The sequence below is a fragment of the Dermacentor albipictus genome, chromosome 1, assembly GCF_038994185.2.
Source record: "Dermacentor albipictus isolate Rhodes 1998 colony chromosome 1, USDA_Dalb.pri_finalv2, whole genome shotgun sequence".
Lineage (NCBI taxonomy): Eukaryota > Metazoa > Arthropoda > Arachnida > Ixodida > Ixodidae > Dermacentor > Dermacentor albipictus.
In genome coordinates this window covers 399,418,141-399,436,500 of record NC_091821.1, presented here as the reverse complement: position 1 = coordinate 399,436,500, position 18,360 = coordinate 399,418,141, and the positions used below count along the sequence as shown (strand labels likewise).

The following is an 18,360-nucleotide window of genomic DNA, read 5'->3' as shown; positions in this document are numbered from 1 at the left end:
GGTCGTAACGGCCATAGATAAATCTAACAGCTTTTTTCTGAATGGATTCTAATTTGGAAATATCCTTTATGCCATGAGGCAACCACGCTACAGAAGCATACTCTAAAACAGGTCTAATTAGTGATTCATAGGCCGTAAGCTTGCACTCTTTAGTGCCGTGTTTTAAAGTTCGTTGTAGGCACCCTAATTTTCGCAGCGCTTTAGAGCAGACTATATTGATATGATAATGGCAACTAAGGTTAGTTGTGAAAGTAAGTCCAAGGTATTTGAACTCGTTAACTTCGGTAATACTGTACCCTTGAGTGCTGTACATGAATTTTAGGGGCTGTTTCTTGTTGGTAAAAGTCATTGCCACAGTTCTGCTGAAGTTAATGCTCATCTGCCATGTGTTACTCCAGTCTGAAAATGATGAAAATACGTTGTTAAGCACTTCTTGATCACGAAGAGTACGAATGTTGAATAGATTATGCAATCATCTGCGTAGAGACGCAATTTCAATTGTGTGTGTCTGGCTACTTCAATAATGTCATTAACATATGGTGAATAAGAGTGGCCCCAGAACTGAGCCCTGCGGCAGCCCTGACATGACCTGAGCTATAGAAGAGGTTTTGCAATTAAGGATTGCAAGGGATTTCAGTATAATCTGAGAAAATTTCAGCGTAATGGGTTGGATAACTTTCCAGAAAAGGTACACCAAAGTTCGAAAAATTTTTAAGTGATTTTCAGAAAAATGTCATTTTATGTTTATTTTTAAATACCAGGAGGCACGGTTCTTGCTGCCATTTATAAATTGCTTCGAGCCTTCCTGTGCTTGCCACTGCGCAGTTTTACTCCGCAGTGTGTATTATTTTTCAGTAACGAAATCAAAAAATGAATTTTTAGGTCTATTTACCCTATCATCCCCCCTTAAAAGCAGAAGCGTGAGCGTGTGCCCTTTCTTTCCAAATAGATGTGAAATGCATAAATGCTCCAATTTTGCAGCTGCTTCATCAAATAAAATGCAATTTGTTGCACTCTTAAGGGAATATTGAGCTCTAGGGACAACTGAAAGTGTACCCTTGATTTAGGCCCCGAAAGCTTTTGCAAAAATTTGTGTAAATAAAAAAAATTAGGCATTAGATCTACAACATTAAAAGCACAGATATAAATTATAAGCTCTGCCCACAGAACTGCACTTTCCTTCTGTGCCTCTGCTTTCTGAAACATAGTTCCTGAGAGACATTGATATTGAAATTAGTTTTGTAAGTAAAAAGCAGGTAAGCAGATTGTTACCCATAACCCAGGTAACAATCTTACTTTATCTCTAATTTGACGTGCAAATTCTGTTCTTTCAATCCACTCTAACAACTACACTTTATAGCTTTCTTTTCTGGAAAATGACCCGCCGTGGTTGCTCAGTGGCTATAGTGTTAGGCTGCTGAGCACGAGGTCGCGGGATCGAATCCCGGCCACGACGCCCGCATTTCTATGGGGGCGAAATGCGAAAACACCCGTGTACTTACATTTAGGTGCACGCTAAAGAACCCCGGGTGGTCGAAATTTCCGGAGTCCTCCACTATGGCGTGCCTCATAATCAGAAAGTGGTTTTGGCACGTAAAACCCCATAATTTTTTTTTCTGGAAAGTGGAGGGTATTCTTCTTAATTAAATGTTATTTCCATTGGTGCAAGGTTTACTTTAAAGATGCATTTCTATGTTTCACATGTATTTGCATAATTTGTGCATGAGCTTTCTCTCTAATGGAAGGTTCACTGCGATCCATAACCTGTCCAGGTGTTTCTAATGTTTGCCAAAGATGTATTGGTAACTGTCTCATTGGTGGTGATCAAGGAGGTTTGAAAAAATGGCTGGAGTGGCAGCCGCCTCAGTTTCTTACCAGCACAGGTGAAGCCAGAGTTTGCCTATATGTACTGCTACTCTGAAAGGGGGCCATGACAGATGAAATCTGCTCACAACTCACTTCGTTTCGGTCAGTTATTTTAAATGCTAGACTTATTGGTAAATACAAGCTTGTGGTTTGTGGCTAAAATGTTACGTTTAACTGTGTAGTGGTATCATGATGTGCCATAATATTTGACAAGACGTTAAGGCTTCCTTCTAGAACCAGTGACAGAAAGAAAGTCGAATGATATCTGTACGGCAAAATGAGTCATTGTAAATGGCAAGGACTAGGAAAAAAGTGCTTCGTATATTGCCCGCTATTCGCTAACCTTTTTTTTTTTTTTGTGCCTATGGTAAGATGGCGGCAGTCCGGCTTCCCTCTTGAGACGTCAGCTCTGCTTCAGCAAGTTTTTTAAACCTCCTTAGTGTTCACTAGAGATCTATCTTTTCTACGTAGTAGTTACCAAGTCAGTGTATCCGAAAGAAAAAAATATACCTTTATTTTTAATTTGAAGAGCTCTTGCGAATGGAACTGACAGTGTAAATATAGTATTTTATGCATTATGGTATAACACACACTACCCTTTGTAAATAGTAATGGCACTGTCTATCGAAATGTAATAGCTGTTTTGGAGATGTCTTTTGTTGTTAGGTTTAGGTTTGGATAACACTGAAGATTTATGACAGTACTTGTCTAAGGAAATTGTGATTTAGATGGATATAGTCCATTGTTATGGTTTAACTAGAAAACCTTTTCAAGTTTTTGTTCTGCGTGTTTCATTATTCACCATTCAATTCATATATAATCTCTTAAGAGCTGTATTTCTTATCAGGTGGCTGTCATATTCGCCATGCAGCTAAGATCGTCATATTTCCTTCATATAAGACTGTTTCTTTATCTTTCTTTATAGCGGGCCATTGCTAGAGTGTTACCGGATCCATTTTTTGATCATGCCTGGTACTATCACTCACAAAGTCTCTAGGTGTGGAGTCTCAAATTTAGCAGGGTACTAATGTTATCACATAGGTACTGCAGATTGATTCTTAGCTCCAGGCTTGTTGTACTAGTACTTTTTTATTCTCTCTCATTTTACAGATCTCAGTGATACATAGTTTGGATTTCCTGTGTCCTATAGAATACTTATTTATGTATGGGTTTATTAACTTCACCATTTATTTATCCCGTTTCATTCGCAGAGCAGTAATAAAAAATTGCACAGAACAATGTGCGTAGAGTAGCTCCCTATCCCTGTTCACCTCCCCTGATCTCCAGGCATTGTCTCCTGCATGTGTTTTGACGCCCTTGCCAGAAGAAGTGGCACTATCACTCTTTGTATTCTGAAGCTATTTACTCTTATGGCCATAGGCTGTTGACATTGTTGTTTAATTTATCCTATAATTCTAGATGACATCTGAAATGCTGACATCTGAGATTCTTCATAACAAAGTCCACTGGCATGATGCGAATTTTCTGGGACATACTTAGTGTTAACAGTTGGTGGCTTAGCTAGTCTCAATCTAAACTTTTTTGCCATCAGCGATGCAATGTGCTGTAGACTAGTAAAGTGTTTGCTAAATTGAACAGCAGATGTTATTTCAGTTCATTTTAGAGACATAATTCAAGCGCTCACATGCCTGTATTTCTCATTATTGCAAAAACATCAGTCTCCTAAATGTAGCCACCAACTTGCTGCATAAGCTAAGACCACCGAGATGCTGTCATGACCTTTTTCAGGAACCTATGCTCGGAGTGTTGTGATCTTTAGCCACTTGTTTTAGAAATTCCTCCAGAGGCACAACGTCACATTCAGGGTGAAAACATTCTCAGATTAGGAGCTGGCGCTTTACAACCATTATTTCATGTTTTTGTCAGGCCATTTAATGTAGGTACCAGAAAGGAACAGGCAGTGTTCACCTTGAAAGGAGCAAAGCTACACATTTGGAACATTTGTGATAGCTGGGGAGCTTGTGTCGCAACATGAAACATCCTGTGTCCTGCTGTGCTTTGTATTGACCTTGTTTTGATTGTGTGCTGCAGGCGGAGGCCCGACTAGCACAGCGCAGGCAGGCCCGAGCCGAGGCCAGGGCAATACGGCTCCGCGAGCTCGAGAAGCAGGCCCGTGAGGTATGCGCTGCTACCTGTGTACGCTTGTTTGTCCCTTATCACTGATTCTTTCTGGCACTCAACATACCACCTCCTCCCATTTCTTTGCGGTTTCAGAATGACGAGCACTGTGAGAGTGGCCCAGAGCCTGTGCGACCCATGCGCATTTCAAGAGAGGTAAGCTGTGGCAGCCATGGCAGTGGTTGTGTATCTGTGATTGATTGATTTATTGATTGAGTGATTGACCATCTTACTAGATATAATGGTGGTACTGTGGCCCCAGTTTGACAGAGTGATTGGGTAATAGAAAACGTGCACACACACACTTCACAACTAGTGGTCTCCTGCAGCTGAATGTGTAAACTCCCACCAGGAGAAGAGTATCAATCTCTTATGCATGTGGACTATTCCCAGGGCAGATCTAGTCTTCTAAAGAAGCGATACGAGGGTCCAGGTATCTTTTGACTTGCAGGCCAGTGCAGTCTCATACAAGATGCTGTATGGTCGGGCTGATGCCAGCAGTGCATGTTGCGCAAAACATTAGCAGTGTTGTTGATATTTCGTTGCCATCAGCCATTTACAAATTGGGCCTCTTCTTGACCTGTAGGTAAGACTCGGAACAGTTCATTAAATAGAACTCTGCATCAGAAGGTTTTGTTGTCTGGCATTTTCTCAAAACTTGTGCAGTAGTTTCTCATCAACTGAGATGTGTACATTTCTGATCTGTGTATAGTTTCATTTAAACTTGGAGGATTGGACTTTTCACAGAGCTTCAGCTAGTATAGATTGCTTATTTTCTGCAACAAGACGCAAGCCTGACTTTGTTTTGTTTACCTCTGTGCCACTATTTTCCATATTGAGACACTAATAAGTATTATCTTAACAAGGGCCATTGCTTGCCTTATTCACCTGAATTTTCTGTGTTTGTGACTATAGTTTGTGTATGCAGCTTGAAAGGAAGCACATTCCAGCCTAGCCTCATCTGGAATGGCCTTTGTATCCAGTGCTCTACATGCGACAGATATGGGTTTTTTTTTGTTGGGTTATCAGCGTTATCAGGGATCCGTGACCTGCGCAAGACGCTCTCGCTGCATCAGGTTGTCCTTGAGTCGTAATCGGTGCAGCCCTTTGCAAGATGGGACCATCATGTGTGCGTTTACCTCAATGCTTGCGCTAGTCTGTTTCTGAATTGGCACTGTCTGTACCAATCAATTCTGTGATGTTCAGTGACGCAGTATAAATGAGATAGTTTTATGTGATGCCATTCAATTCAGTGGCTGTAAATTGCACCCTAGACATTATCGTTGCCAAGAAGTTGTTCACCCATTCAGCCGGCACTAGCTCACGCGGTACACAGACAGTTTTCTTCTAAATTTCTATGTACCTCGTCTGCCTCCTAATGCACCTGTCATGATCATTTATCAATATTGTTGCAGTGACACATTTATTCTGTGCAGGGCCGCCCGTTCACCTCGGGCTCCTCTTACTCCGGGTCTCGGAGAAGCAGCGAGGACTCGACCGACGGTCTCGACGGCCGCGACATCAGGGTATACGTGCAGCCAATCGTGGCAGTCTCTCTTTCTTTTGCACGCAACATTGGAAGTGTGCAGTGTTACCTTAGCTGAGTAGCATTGATATCCCTTTCATGTATCTTTCTCTCTAAATATATGCTCATGTTTTTGCACTGTGTTGATGAACTATGTTTCACACTGGTAATTATTTTGGATAAGTGACAGTGCCACATATACTCATAATAGCTACACTTTTCCTGCCTCCCAATAATTTGCACAAAAATAAAAATAAAGCTTACAATGAACTTTGCTTTTACCTTTATTGCAGTAAGAATGCTATATTAGAACGAACTAGTCATCTTCACAAAAAGAAACTGCCTACAAGTGCTGACCAGCATGGATCATTAGCTGAAAGTTTCGTAAGCACAGTGAGAAGGCTGTTGTAGATAACGCCGGCAGGTACACATATTAATATAACACTGTGGCTTATGAAGGACATTGCTAACCGGGGTTCGTTGTTTTCCTCGTCAGAAGTTAATGCACTTCTCCTTCTTAAGATATAAGTGTTACACATGTGCGCAAAGTGTTAGAATAGTTTTCTTCTTTCTTTAAAAAATGTTGGAGCAGTTGTTGCTTCAGTGTGGCTTTTACACAAGTGCATTAAGAATTTGTCATAATTCAGGGACAAATTTTCTTAAGTAATGCTATTTATTATTGTAATAGAATGGAAATGAATCACTATAGGCCTACGGATGCAAAACTTGACTGCAACAACTGTATTGCAGTAACAACAGCATTTGATTGCAGTGTCCTTTCTTCTGACTGGTTAGCTTTGTTTCAGCCAATAGCAAAAAGATGCTGTTTCCATGTGCAGCATCAGCTGCAGGATGTCGAGGAGAACTTCCGCAAGGCCATGATCAGCAATGCTCAGCTGGACAACGAGCGCACCGCGCTGGCCTACCATGTGGACACACTCAAGGATGACATGGAGGAGCTTACCGAAAAGTTCCTGCATGTGCAGAAGGACCACAGGGACAAGTCGCGGGTAAGAGCTGTGAGGTTTCTCTCTGTAGCTTCAACTAGAGTGCTGTTGTGTGTAGCTGAAGTTCTATGCTTCCTGTAGCATAGAAACTGAACATAGTTTTTTTAAAGCCAAAACTTGGAAAGCCGAACGACCTGTGGGCAACTTTCTGTGACAGTGAACGGAGAGCAATGGAGGTGTAGCTACTGTGCATTTGTTCTTGGAGCAGATAATGAATCAGCATTGCTGGCTACTTGTGATGGTTTCCAATTTGCAAAGAGAAACAATAAAATTCGAATTGAACACTAAGTAGTGTATTTTATGTCTTATTTTATACAAATGCTGTTGCGTGTTTGTTTTCTGTTCCCTGGCCTAAACAAATGTGAATGAGACTGGAATTTTTTTAAAGAATTGTTTTCACATCTATACTTTGCCTTTCTAGCTTTCCCTTCATTGCCCGGAAAAGTTGTCTGCGAGCATAATTGGGCTCGCAGTGCTATTGTGCTCCAAACGCACATGCCTCCAAAGCAGTCACTGCACTAAAATATATGCTGTAAATAACTTTTATACTGATGCCCAGTGGTGGGGCATTAGCTTTTGAAGGTGTCTCAAATACACTTGGCCTTCACTAGCTGCTTTTTACAGTAATAAAGTTGGTGCCTAAACAGTGAAATTTTACAAGTGCTGAGAATAATTGTACCTGATGTATTAGAAAACCACTTATCCAGTTTTCTTTGAAGTAATCCTCCTTGCTGAAGCAAGCATTGGAGTAGTTCTTCCAGAAGTGAAACATCTAAACGAATGTGCGATTTTGTTTCAATTGGTTTGCTATGACAGTTATTCATTGTGTCGTGAGAAAGTGCTGCATGAATTTTTAAGACACTGTATTTAGCATACAACATATGCAGTACAAACAAAATGCTGTGCTGCCTCTCCTGCATAGACATTAAATTCACTGGCTCTTGTCACACTGACTACCTTGCAACATCAACAGCAAGTTGTCCTTTCCTTGTACTTCCATTTCCCTTTTCATTGTCGTTTATATATAAGTTCAATTTCAAAAAAAGAAAAGAAACACAGCTACTTCCCCTTTGTTTTCCTTAAATTCATTGTATGCTGACTTCACTTGGTTGCTGAAACTCGGAACATATGTTGAAAAACACAGACATCTGTCTGTGTTTTTTACATATTGACAGCTGAAACTGAACACCACAGAGCTCCATGCCTTCTTTCTTTTTTTTTTTTTTCTGCTCTTATAGTTCCACACAGCAATGCCAAGGCTGCGAGGATTGCAAATGTGCTTGCACGGTCAAGAACTGACACCTTTATATGGCACAGAGTGTGAACCGATACCTTTATATGTGCTTGCCCTCCTGATTGGTCAAGGCACCCATAGCTTCCACAGTGCTGCATGGAACTAAGAGACAGAGACAGAGTACTAATATGATCAAGCATCCATTCTTGTATGTCATTTGATTTGGTTGTTACTATTGGTAAATTGAGCTTGTCAGTTCCCCTGATTCTTGCTTGTTTAATGAACAAGAGAATGTCATGTGCATTTGTTCATTGCAACAGGCACTGGACCAGCTACAAAGGGATCTGCGGAAGCTGCAGGAAGAGAACACTTTGCTGCAAGAGGGCATTCGGCAACGAGATGAGCTCATTGAGGTGCGTGTGTTCGCCAAGCCATTTCAGTTAACAAGAAATCAAAGACACTAGGAACTATGATTGTTGACTTATGACGTTAACTTATACTGGTGCAGGCAAACGGCCTAGTGCTGGTGCAAAATGGAGATGGTCCAGACCTGGTCACACAGGAGGCAGCCGAGCTTCTTGACCAGGCAGGACATGGCTCCTTAGGTGAGGAACAGAAAGTTAGTTGCCTTGTAATCAACAAAGGTTCATTTCCTGATCAATTCTTTCATTCCCAAGTTTCCACATGAGCAGACTGCTGGAAGGTTCTGCTCTCAAGGGGAAGTTGAAAAGGCTCCCAAAGTCAAAGACCTTTTTTTTTTTTCAATATTTAATGTGAATATGGTTATATGAAACTGAGTCGGGTATCACAGTACAGCCACATACTTGTACTATGTCATTCTTTGAAAAATCTACAAATGCGTTGGCTCGCTCAAGCAAATCGCATGAAGGAACAATCAGGCTGGTTTCCTAATATCATTGCAGGGGGAACCTGTCACCTCAGATTGACCTGCAGGCTTCAATAAGGGCTACATTGCAGTAATGACGTGATTGCAGCAGAGTGGCCCCAGAAAAATAAATTTTAGATGCATACAAACTACAAGCTCCTAAATGTGTAAGCATTCTATGCCTACCCAACGAGGAAACCTGTCCATCCATCACGTAAGACGATCGTTTTCAAGATAAGGCCCACAGCAGCAAGCGAATCTACCTTCGTGTTGCCTCGCTTCAGCGTGAACTAAGCGGCGAGAACACAGCACACATGAAGATATCAGCACTCAGCGCACTCTGTCCCCATCACAGATCACTTTCAAAATAGGGCCCGCACAACCACACCATATGAAGCCATAGCTGGAGTACGGTTGATCACGGTTGATACTGGTTCAACGCAGATGGATTAAGGCTCTAAAGAACAATAATGGCTTATAATGATCAGGAGGTCATCAGCACACCTGGTGCTGCCACCTGCAGTAGTTTGCTTGTGTCATCAATTCAATTTGAGACACTGTCCACAGCAGTTCATGTCACTGCAGCGCTGTTGTTTTACTGGTCTGATCAAGTTTCATAACATTGATTATGACACCAGGTTGCATGGAATTGATCAAGTGGCACAATGCTTACGCATATATAGACAACACCCAGAGGAGTTTCTGTGTGTATTTTTTAGAGTGCCAACATGTTTTGCTGGTCTTAGCACGAGACAAATGAGGTGAGGGAGGACTATAAAAGGTTTCACAAGCTATGCTAAGCGCTTGTGCACTTTTTTTTCTTTCCCTTAATCCTTCTTGCCACACAAGATTGTCTCTTTGGTCTGCAACTAGCTCTGTAATTTCACATTCTCTACATTTTTCTGGAATCTTCACCCATGTCTCATTTTCCTACTGTGTCCTACCCTCATTCCTCATTGCATGTCAGTATCGCTGGCACTCTACATCAGCAAAAGGTAATCCTGTTATTTAACATTTATTAATAAAATAATTTGTATTTGTTTGGGAAGGGAGATGACTTGAACTGGCTTTTCAAGATTGAAGCCACAGCTGCTGCTTTAAGAAGCTCTGAAAATGTTGGGACATTGGCATGAAACTATACACTTTTTTTTTTCTTTGCATTTACAGATGTCCGGTTGAAGCGGTTCGCAGAAGAGAAGCAGCAGCTTCAAGATGAGGTGCGCATTGTGAAGGCCAGACTGCATGCTGCTTTTAACTAAATACATGGTCAAGTTTTGGTGCTTTGATGAAGAAAACTTAATCTGTAGTGTCCCATTACTCTATCTTTCTTGTCCTCTTGCTTGGCAAAATTACAAACTGGAAGTAGATTCGTTCAATTTGACTCGCTTCTATCAATGCTCCCGCACTTTGCAGATCAATCGGCTGCAGTTGGACTTGGCTGAGGAGCGGCAGAAGGTGACTCGACTAGAGCAGATCTCAGTTGTGCATGGCCCACAGACCAATGGACCTGAAATGAGGCTCATTGAAGTGCAAAGTGAGTCATTAGCTGCATCAAGACTATGTCACCCTTTTGCACATCCTATTGATAGGTACCTGTGGTACCTACCACATAGGAAGACCAGAGTTAAACCCGCTCCCAAGTTTGGTCCCAGTTTGTGTAACTGTAGGTTATAAGAAAAATAGCATGAACTACAAGAAAGTAACCACCGTAACGATCGTAGAGTGTAATGAAGCTGTGGCACACAATACTTACAGCTTAAGTTAACAGGAATAAACACTGATGAAAATGAGCTTGAAAGAATTCATCACTGCCAGTGTTGCCCAGTAATCGTTGTGCTTCTGCTGCACTATTTGTTCATAGACCATGCGAGTGCCACTCTGTTGACTGCCCACGAAATGATGTCCCAGCTATGTTTAGCTAGTGAAATTTGAGGTGAACCAGCCACCAGACATCATGCCTAAGCATTCCTAATTCATTCATAATCTGTCCCCACAACTTGGTGATCCTGCATTTTGCCGAACCCAGGTCCCAGGCGACACTGCAGTGTGCAAACCTCATTTTCGCTGGACAGTGTGGGAATTACCAAATCTCTCATACACATATATGTGGAAATGGCACTCGTACAATTATCTGAAAATTATATGTCAGCTTTTAACATCAACGAAAATAACTGACAAAAGAGCTGCCATAGTGTTTAGCTGCTCAAGAAATTGTATTGGTCCGTAGGTATGCACTATCAATGCATGATGAGAAGTACTAATGCATCAAACAGTAATCAAAGTGCATTGTAAGCATGCTTTGCATAATTGAAGAGATTAGTTTCACCCGTGTGCACAGCCCAGGTTCCACAGGCATATCTGAACACATTGTGTTCATCAATTCCCGCAGGGTTGTGAAACTGCATATCTGTGCCAGAACTGTTGTTCATTTTACTTGCAAAGCTCCAAGTACGTAGTGCAGAAATGAGAACACTGCGACATGCACTACATCAGCTGTGTTACGTGATGCTGAAGATTGTTCTGGTAAGCTTACCCAATAAAATAGTCACCATGGCTCATGATAGCACTAGCGGTTACTTGTAAACTTGCTGTTCCAACTTAAAATGTCGGGGTCACTCATTTTGGGGTCACTAAACATTCCAGAAAAGATAGACTTTGCCATAGGAAGGTCCATCCTGTGCTAATGCGTGCATTCTCTCTGAGCCACTGTGATGCCTTTCTCTCGCACAGGGGAAGCCAACAAGCAGGTCGATGACTACAAGTACAGGCTGCGCAAGGCAGAGCAGGAGAACATAGCACTCCAGAGCAGTGTGAGTAGTGAGGACTGATGTTCATATATTCACAATTGCACCTGTCAACTCCAACCTCTTTTTCAACTCCACTGGAGAGGCTCAGTGCTGTCCCTTAAACTTCAGTGGTCAATATGCTCTTGCAATACTTTTGTGCGAATAGTGCAATAAGCATTTGGTTGTCAAGCACCCTTCCACTACATTGCCTGTGAGTAGACGCTAGGATTGGCCAATAGTGAAAGGTTAGCTCAGCAGTTAACGAGCAGCATTATCAAAGTGCAGTAACTCCTTCACTCAAAAGATAGAGTCTACATGAATGTGTCACATTCAGGAGTCGATATGAAAGTGTCACACAAAGGGTTGCCTAAAAATTCATGGATGAGACTTTCCTTTCGTGGAATACTGTGCTTGGGACCCACACGCCCACTGCAGCACAGGGCGAAAGAAAACATAGCAATACAACCAAAATTTTGGAAACTGCTGAATTTAAATCAAAAGCATGAAATATCTGAGTCTGTATTATTGTGTACACACTGTATCAAGCCTGACATTTACTCATGTGAGATGTGTAAATTCTATTCGAGTAAAATATAATTCTCAGCATACAAGCACCATTAGACCTCATGTGAAATTCCACATGCTAGCTTTCCCACGCATCCAAATTGCCACGAGTAAGATTTCCAAGCTCATGCCCAAAGCACTCTTGAAGCTGACAGTCGTGCTTATAACAAGCCACAAAATGGATATGCCTTTACTTTTACAAGCACAGCATTGAATTAGGGGGGGGGGGGGGGCGGTAGCCTGTTTGCAGAATTCTGTGCTAGCTCTGTCATAAATAATGTGAGAATGCAATCTCACTTTCTGCTGTGGACACTTTTGCAGCTAAAGTGGCATTACTATAATTAGGAGATTCTGCCTCGTCCTGCTGTTGTGGCCGTTTTTCATGCTTGGTGTGGTTTGCCTAATACTCTGCATGTGAATGTAATGACCAGTTTTGTTTGAGCCTTTATATTGCAGTGGCAATTGCATGCACCTTAAAGTCATTGATGTAGCCTTTGCTTTGTTGTTAACGCAGCAAACGCAGCATATGCTTAGAAAATCTATAGAAGTTACCCTCACTACTTTTGTGTTACTCCCAACTTTTGTGAAGGATATCATAATTATTTCTAAAGCCAACTCCCATATTTCCTTTGCCACCTAAAGGAAAACTAAAGGGAACTCCTAAGTATGGCTATATTGTCAGCCTACCCTTCCCTGGAAGGTTAGTCTATACCATGAGCAGATAATTGGTGGGGACACCACCTTGCATTTGCAGCACCAGCTCCGGGTAATTCCATACATTTTGACATGGTCCACTTGATGCTAGTAGAGTGTTTGTCGATAAAGAAAGCTTACGCTTTGTGTGAGAGCTGTTGCAAGTGCAATCAGCCAGCTATCAGAAATTTTTCCTGCACAGGAACTGCCAAAACATGTGAAAATCCTAATGCACTGCCATCATTCATGGCTCGATCGGGCCACAGAATTAAAAATGTAAAGTTCATCCTTGATATTCACCAGTAATGATCAATATTTTATGCCAAAGTAATACAAATTGAGTTTTGAAAGGGTGCTTTATCACTCTAAACCAACTTCGTGTTTCAACAACTCAAATGAGGTGCAGCGACTGTTGCAAGGGGCAAGATATGTGGACAGCTAAAGCTGCCTACAGTGTGGCTTGATGAAGAGTAGTCGAACAAGGAATGTCATTTTACCAACGTTTTGACAAGTGGACTACGGCAAGGGGATGAATACAAGTCCCCTTGGCTTTAGGCAACATTCCTTGTTTGACTCCTCTTCATCGTTTCAAGTTTCGAACTCCTGTCTTACAACGTGGTTTTTTGTTTCCACAGGTGTCACGGCTTGAGACACAGGTCTTGCGCTTCAAGGCGACGCTCGAGGAATCCGAGAAGCTTGAAGACGACCTGAAGGCTGAGAAGCGCAAACTCCAGAGAGAGGTGAATACGTCATTGGCAGTGCAGACGTCTGATTGTGTGTTTGCAAGTAACACAGCAGTGATAAAAGGACGAACTGAATCGTACAGATTAATGGGAACTACGTAGGTCAGAATGCATCAGAAGTGCATGTAAAAATATGATGATGCAGCTGTGACTGTTGATCCTGTTTTTCTATTTCCTCTGTCTGTCCTGACTAGCCAAAAAAGGAAATAAGCATAAGTGTAAACTTATGTGCACTATCAGCATTTGTAACCTTCTTCAGGCTCTTTCATAGCAAGCACGTGCTCAGTGTTGAATACGACAGGATGAAAGACTCTGTTACAGTAAAACCTCGTTAAACCATAGTTGGCCAGAGCTCGGAAAAAGTACATACCAAGTGGTAGTACTGTTTAACCGAAATAGCATGAGATCGTGCCCACTTACCTGTCAGAAACGGAACTTGGAGACGGTGCGACGAAAGGGGAAAAAAACATGCAGTATTTATTTACTACGCGCGACAAAAGTGTTATTTTCGTTTGATGCTGCCGCGGCCTATCAGCAGCGACAGCGGCCTTAAACTTACCGAAGCTGCGTGCCAGCTTTTCAGCCAGCCCCCTCTTCTTGGCAAACACTCGCACGGCAGATTCCTCGTTGGCATTACGTATTTTCCGTGCACGTGCGCAGTAGCGCTGCAGAAGTTGCTGGGTGCCTTTTTCATTGCGGGGTGCTGTTCTTGTCGCAACGATTGCATTCATGAGGCTGATGTAATGTGCAGCTTCTGCCACTGTCGAGCCTGAATCGCCCATGCTGTCGCTTTCCGTGTCGTTCTTATCACTGTAGCTAGTCGACACTTTGGCAACGATGGCGAAAAGTCGAACCTCGTAGCCAACATCTCTTTGCGGTCGCAGCAGCGCTGCTGAGCAACTTCTTCGCGTTCCAAATGCCCCACACCGTAGTCAACAGCAGATCCCTGTCGCGTGCCAGCGCCGACTTCTTCGTGTCACGTTTGATAGCACGAATGATGTCTAATTTTTTTTCTATGCTGAGCACCCGGCGTCTTTTTTATCCGAGCTTCGGCATGACGCGAGTCCCCGCTTGCACGATGCCACAATGCTCTCTGGCATGGCGCCGAAATGATGTTGATGTGGCTTCACGCGCAAATGCACAGGGCACTTGGAGGCCGTTGTTCCGATCTCTGAGGCTTGTTCTGCCGGGCCATCCGATGGAGATGATGCACCGCCATGTTTGCGGGATGAAAAGTGGAAACACTACGTGTTAACCGACGCGTACGCAAAAAGCTGGTACGGTTTATGCGGATACAAAACACATTATGTTCAACCGCCGCTGAGTTGGGGATTTGACTTCACTACTTTTAAAACAAAACTACTTTTTAAGCGGGTACGGTTTAACGAGGTATTACTGTACTCATTTTCGGACACTTCAATGTTACAATCTTCCATTTTTGATTAAGAGTACATTATAACTGCATTTTATCAGTTTGGTAATTGCCAGGCTTAGGCTCGAGTTCTTGTGCTGAAGCTGCAAGTTGAGTCTTGTTACAATGGCCCCACATAAAGCGAATTCTAGATTAGTGCAGGCAGCCTTTCCTCACCTAAAAACTTTTGTAAAAAGCTTATAGGAGGCTGTTAGATGCCAGCTTTTAAGAAAGTAGGCAATTCATGGCTAAAAAGGAAACGGCCACATGGCATTTTTAAGCATCATTCATCCTATACTGTGCTTACTCCTTCATTGTTTGTTCTGAAGACAGTCTTTTTTTTATGCACGTTTTGCCATACAGTATGTCATAGTTAAGTAAATATGTCCAGGCCTTCTTCATGAAGAAGCTGCATAATTTGCGTGTGGGATTTACTGTTCATAATTAACCATTCGTAGCCTGTGAGTTGATTCCTATGCCATGAAGCATTTTGTTATAAGCACGTGGGAATGTACTAATGTTGTCATAGCCATAGGTGCTCAAGAAGGCTCTTAAAGCAGGCCAACGCAGCTAACTGAAAGCCTCTTCAAGGAATTGTGAAATGGCTCTGCACCCTTATAATATTGCAAGTTTTGCATCGTGTATCTCTAGCCTATTTGACACACGTGCGAGCATGGCTTCGGCTGCTCACATTGTCAGTCAGGCGCAACTAAGCAGGCCTATTTTGCCTTTGTCCCCCTTACCCTCTCCTAGTGTCGAGAGGCTCAGGCCAGGATCGAAGAGCTGGAGACAGCCAACAAGCACCTTCAGAAGCGTATCGACAAACTCAAGTCAGCACGGAACAGCCTCAAGTGACTCCAGAGCGCAACGTCTCCAGTGCTGGCCAGAGCTTGCGTACAGGGGCTGTAGAGGTTTAACTTATTATTACCACACGGTCTCTGCCTTCCTTCTCCCTCTGCACCCCTGTGCTCTCCACTTTTTGCATAACGCAAGGCTTGCGAACGAGGCGCATTCCACTTGCGGTGGGCTCTGCCAGCGCCTTCGGGCATTAATAACGAGCCATCAACCATGCTGCGTGCGGGTTCGGAGTGGAGAAAGAGCCTGTGAAATATAGTTTGTTCCTGCAGTTTGTCTAGAAACCTGTACATATCCAGAGGCAGGGAGTCGCACAGAAACCGCCATATCTTGTTTCCCGAGTGGTGTGCTCCCATCCTCGTGGCAATGAACAGTGTCGTGAAAGTTGCGACATGCACAGCGTTGTACGTCGGAGACAATGGCCGCATGCGAACACTCTCGAAGGCCAGTGACCACGACGGTAGGCAAATGGCTGGCCTATATCCGTCCCGTAGATGTGACCATGGGCTAGTGTACCATTCGGAACTTTTCCAGCAGCTGGATTTTATACAAACACTGACGATAAACTATTAGTGGTAATATAATTCTGCGTAAATGTTTCCGAGACTTGAGGGAATTAATGTGGTTGTGGTGGTTTGTGTGTAACAACACGCAAAAGTTGCTTGCACTGCATTCGCGTGGTTCACAGATGCAATTTTTTTTGTGTTGTAACTGGTGGGTTGCATGGGTCCCTTTTGCCCATGGTGTGCTGGCCCTCTCCCATTTACGCACCTGTGTCCAGCGAAACAGAAGCTCAAGCTTAAATGAAGTGTATGCGATTCTCACCATCTGATGACAGGCCTGCAGAGACAGTGAACTGCACACACGCATGCAATAAAGATGTCTACTTCTGCTGCTTTCACCTTTTTTTTTTTTTCCAAGAAAAGCCAAAGAGAATGTTTCTGCCAGCGTCACAACATGGCCAGCAGTACATATGTTGCTCGGTTTTTCTGACATTTCAATCGAGCATGTTTACATTGTCTGGACACATCCCAAGTTTCCTTGCTGGTGTGCAGTTTCATTTGTTGTTCTGCAGTGCATGAACCTTTCTGTTGTGCTTCCAGAAGTCCTTACTAGAGTGGGTGTGGACGCACATGCCCTTGGGCATCGGTTGAAGGTTTTTATTGAAGTGAATATCTATGGCCACTGGGCCAAGTGCATGAACATGTTAAGGCTGCCTTATTTTTTTATTTCCAGCAGGGCACGAGACGAGACAGTGGATTTAAATGTTTGCAGTGCTGTGATGCTCCCACGAGTGCCAATTACTTGCCGATTTTTTCTTTTGTGCTTGTCACCCACTTGGCTTTGCTGATGTTCAAACTCTGATCAGTTTCCCTCCACCTCTTACTGAACTGCCTTTGAGCTTTCCTTGCCCTAAAATCCGGAGAGAGAGTGTCCTTATAAAGGGCTTGGTTATGCAGTGGGCCCTCTAATAATAACCTTTCGGGGCTCTTTGTGCAAACAAGTCTTTGTCTTTTATTTTTTGAGGCTGAATTTGTGTTCACGTTAGCTTGGTGCATTACTAGGTCTGTGCTCCTCATATGCAGCTTACAAGTCATTTGATAAGTTTACTAAATTTTTATTAGGTGGCACCACGCTTCATTCCACAACACCATGGCTTGGAGATATCTCACTTAGGACAAACTAAAATCGTAGCAAGAAATGACACATCGTTGTGTTCAGCAAGTGTTTGCAAGGAACATCCCTTCACTTGTGAACAAGAGACTTTCCTGGTAATGAACAAACATCACAATGACCCATTTCTGTTAACCCTTTATTCATCCACTTTCTCTGCTTAACTGTATGTGCTACCTTTCATTATTCGTCTCACAAACTCTAGCCCATTGTGACGGAATTTTGGCAAGATGAGAGGTGCTGGTAATGTTTTGCAGCTCTTTATTTTCAGGGGCTGTGAAGTAGCCCCTAGCACTGATGGCAAAGGCAAGCACTACCTTTTCGATCAAATTGAAAATTTTAAAGCTAATTCGATGTAGCTGTCAATGGTGACTGTGTTGCAGTATAAAGCCTCTCCTCCTCAAAAATGAAAAAGTGCTTATATTGCTGTTTGCCATACTTGTCAAATGACTTGGGTATTACCACATTGCAGTACAAGGCCAAGGCAAACTACAGTTTGCTGTAAGAAAGTATCCTTGAAGCTGCATCTATTTTTTGGAACTTATCCTACTGCTGCGATGCCAGTAAAGGAATTCACCTCTTACATCACCTGCCTGTCCTTTCAACAGCGCAAAGCAGTACAATGTAGCTTCCTTTCTACCATAAGAAAAAAAAAATGAGCAAAGTTTCCTAAAAGCAATGTAAAATGATGGGTGTACGAAATACATTGTGTGCACATATTTTTTTGGCGTGCTAGCAGTGAGGCTTTCTCTTTTTATCCTGAAAGCATGGTCCCCCCTGCTCTCAACTGCTGGATACTCTGCAGGGTGAACTTTGACCGAATGTATAGGTTAACAATCAGTGGCCATTGTGCCAAGGTGATAGCTTCCGCCACTCTGACACAGTTCATCTTGCTGAAATAACTGAGAAATGGCTCAAACAACGCAACTTAGGTGAAGCGTGTGAACACTTGAGCAAATAAAAAAAAAAAAGCTGCA

General features: G+C 42.8%; 1 protein-coding gene across 4 annotated transcripts in view; it reads left to right on the top strand.

Moving 5' to 3' along the window:
* The window catches only part of LOC135918780 (leucine-rich repeat flightless-interacting protein 2), a 57,381-nt gene extending 39,021 nt beyond the window's left edge, over positions 1 to 18,360 (top strand). For all 4 annotated transcript variants that reach the window (XM_065452480.2, XM_065452479.2, XM_065452481.1 and 1 more), the window contains 11 exons: positions 3,919 to 4,005; positions 4,102 to 4,161; positions 5,442 to 5,531; positions 6,370 to 6,540; positions 8,092 to 8,184; positions 8,280 to 8,376; positions 9,825 to 9,874; positions 10,071 to 10,191; positions 11,388 to 11,467; positions 13,336 to 13,440; positions 15,608 to 18,360. In XM_065452480.2, coding sequence (XP_065308552.1) covers positions 3,919 to 4,005; positions 4,102 to 4,161; positions 5,442 to 5,531; positions 6,370 to 6,540; positions 8,092 to 8,184; positions 8,280 to 8,376; positions 9,825 to 9,874; positions 10,071 to 10,191; positions 11,388 to 11,467; positions 13,336 to 13,440; positions 15,608 to 15,709 — 1,056 coding nt within the window. In that variant the 3' untranslated portion in view covers positions 15,710 to 18,360. The remainder of the gene's footprint in view (positions 1 to 3,918; positions 4,006 to 4,101; positions 4,162 to 5,441; positions 5,532 to 6,369; positions 6,541 to 8,091; positions 8,185 to 8,279; positions 8,377 to 9,824; positions 9,875 to 10,070; positions 10,192 to 11,387; positions 11,468 to 13,335; positions 13,441 to 15,607) is intronic.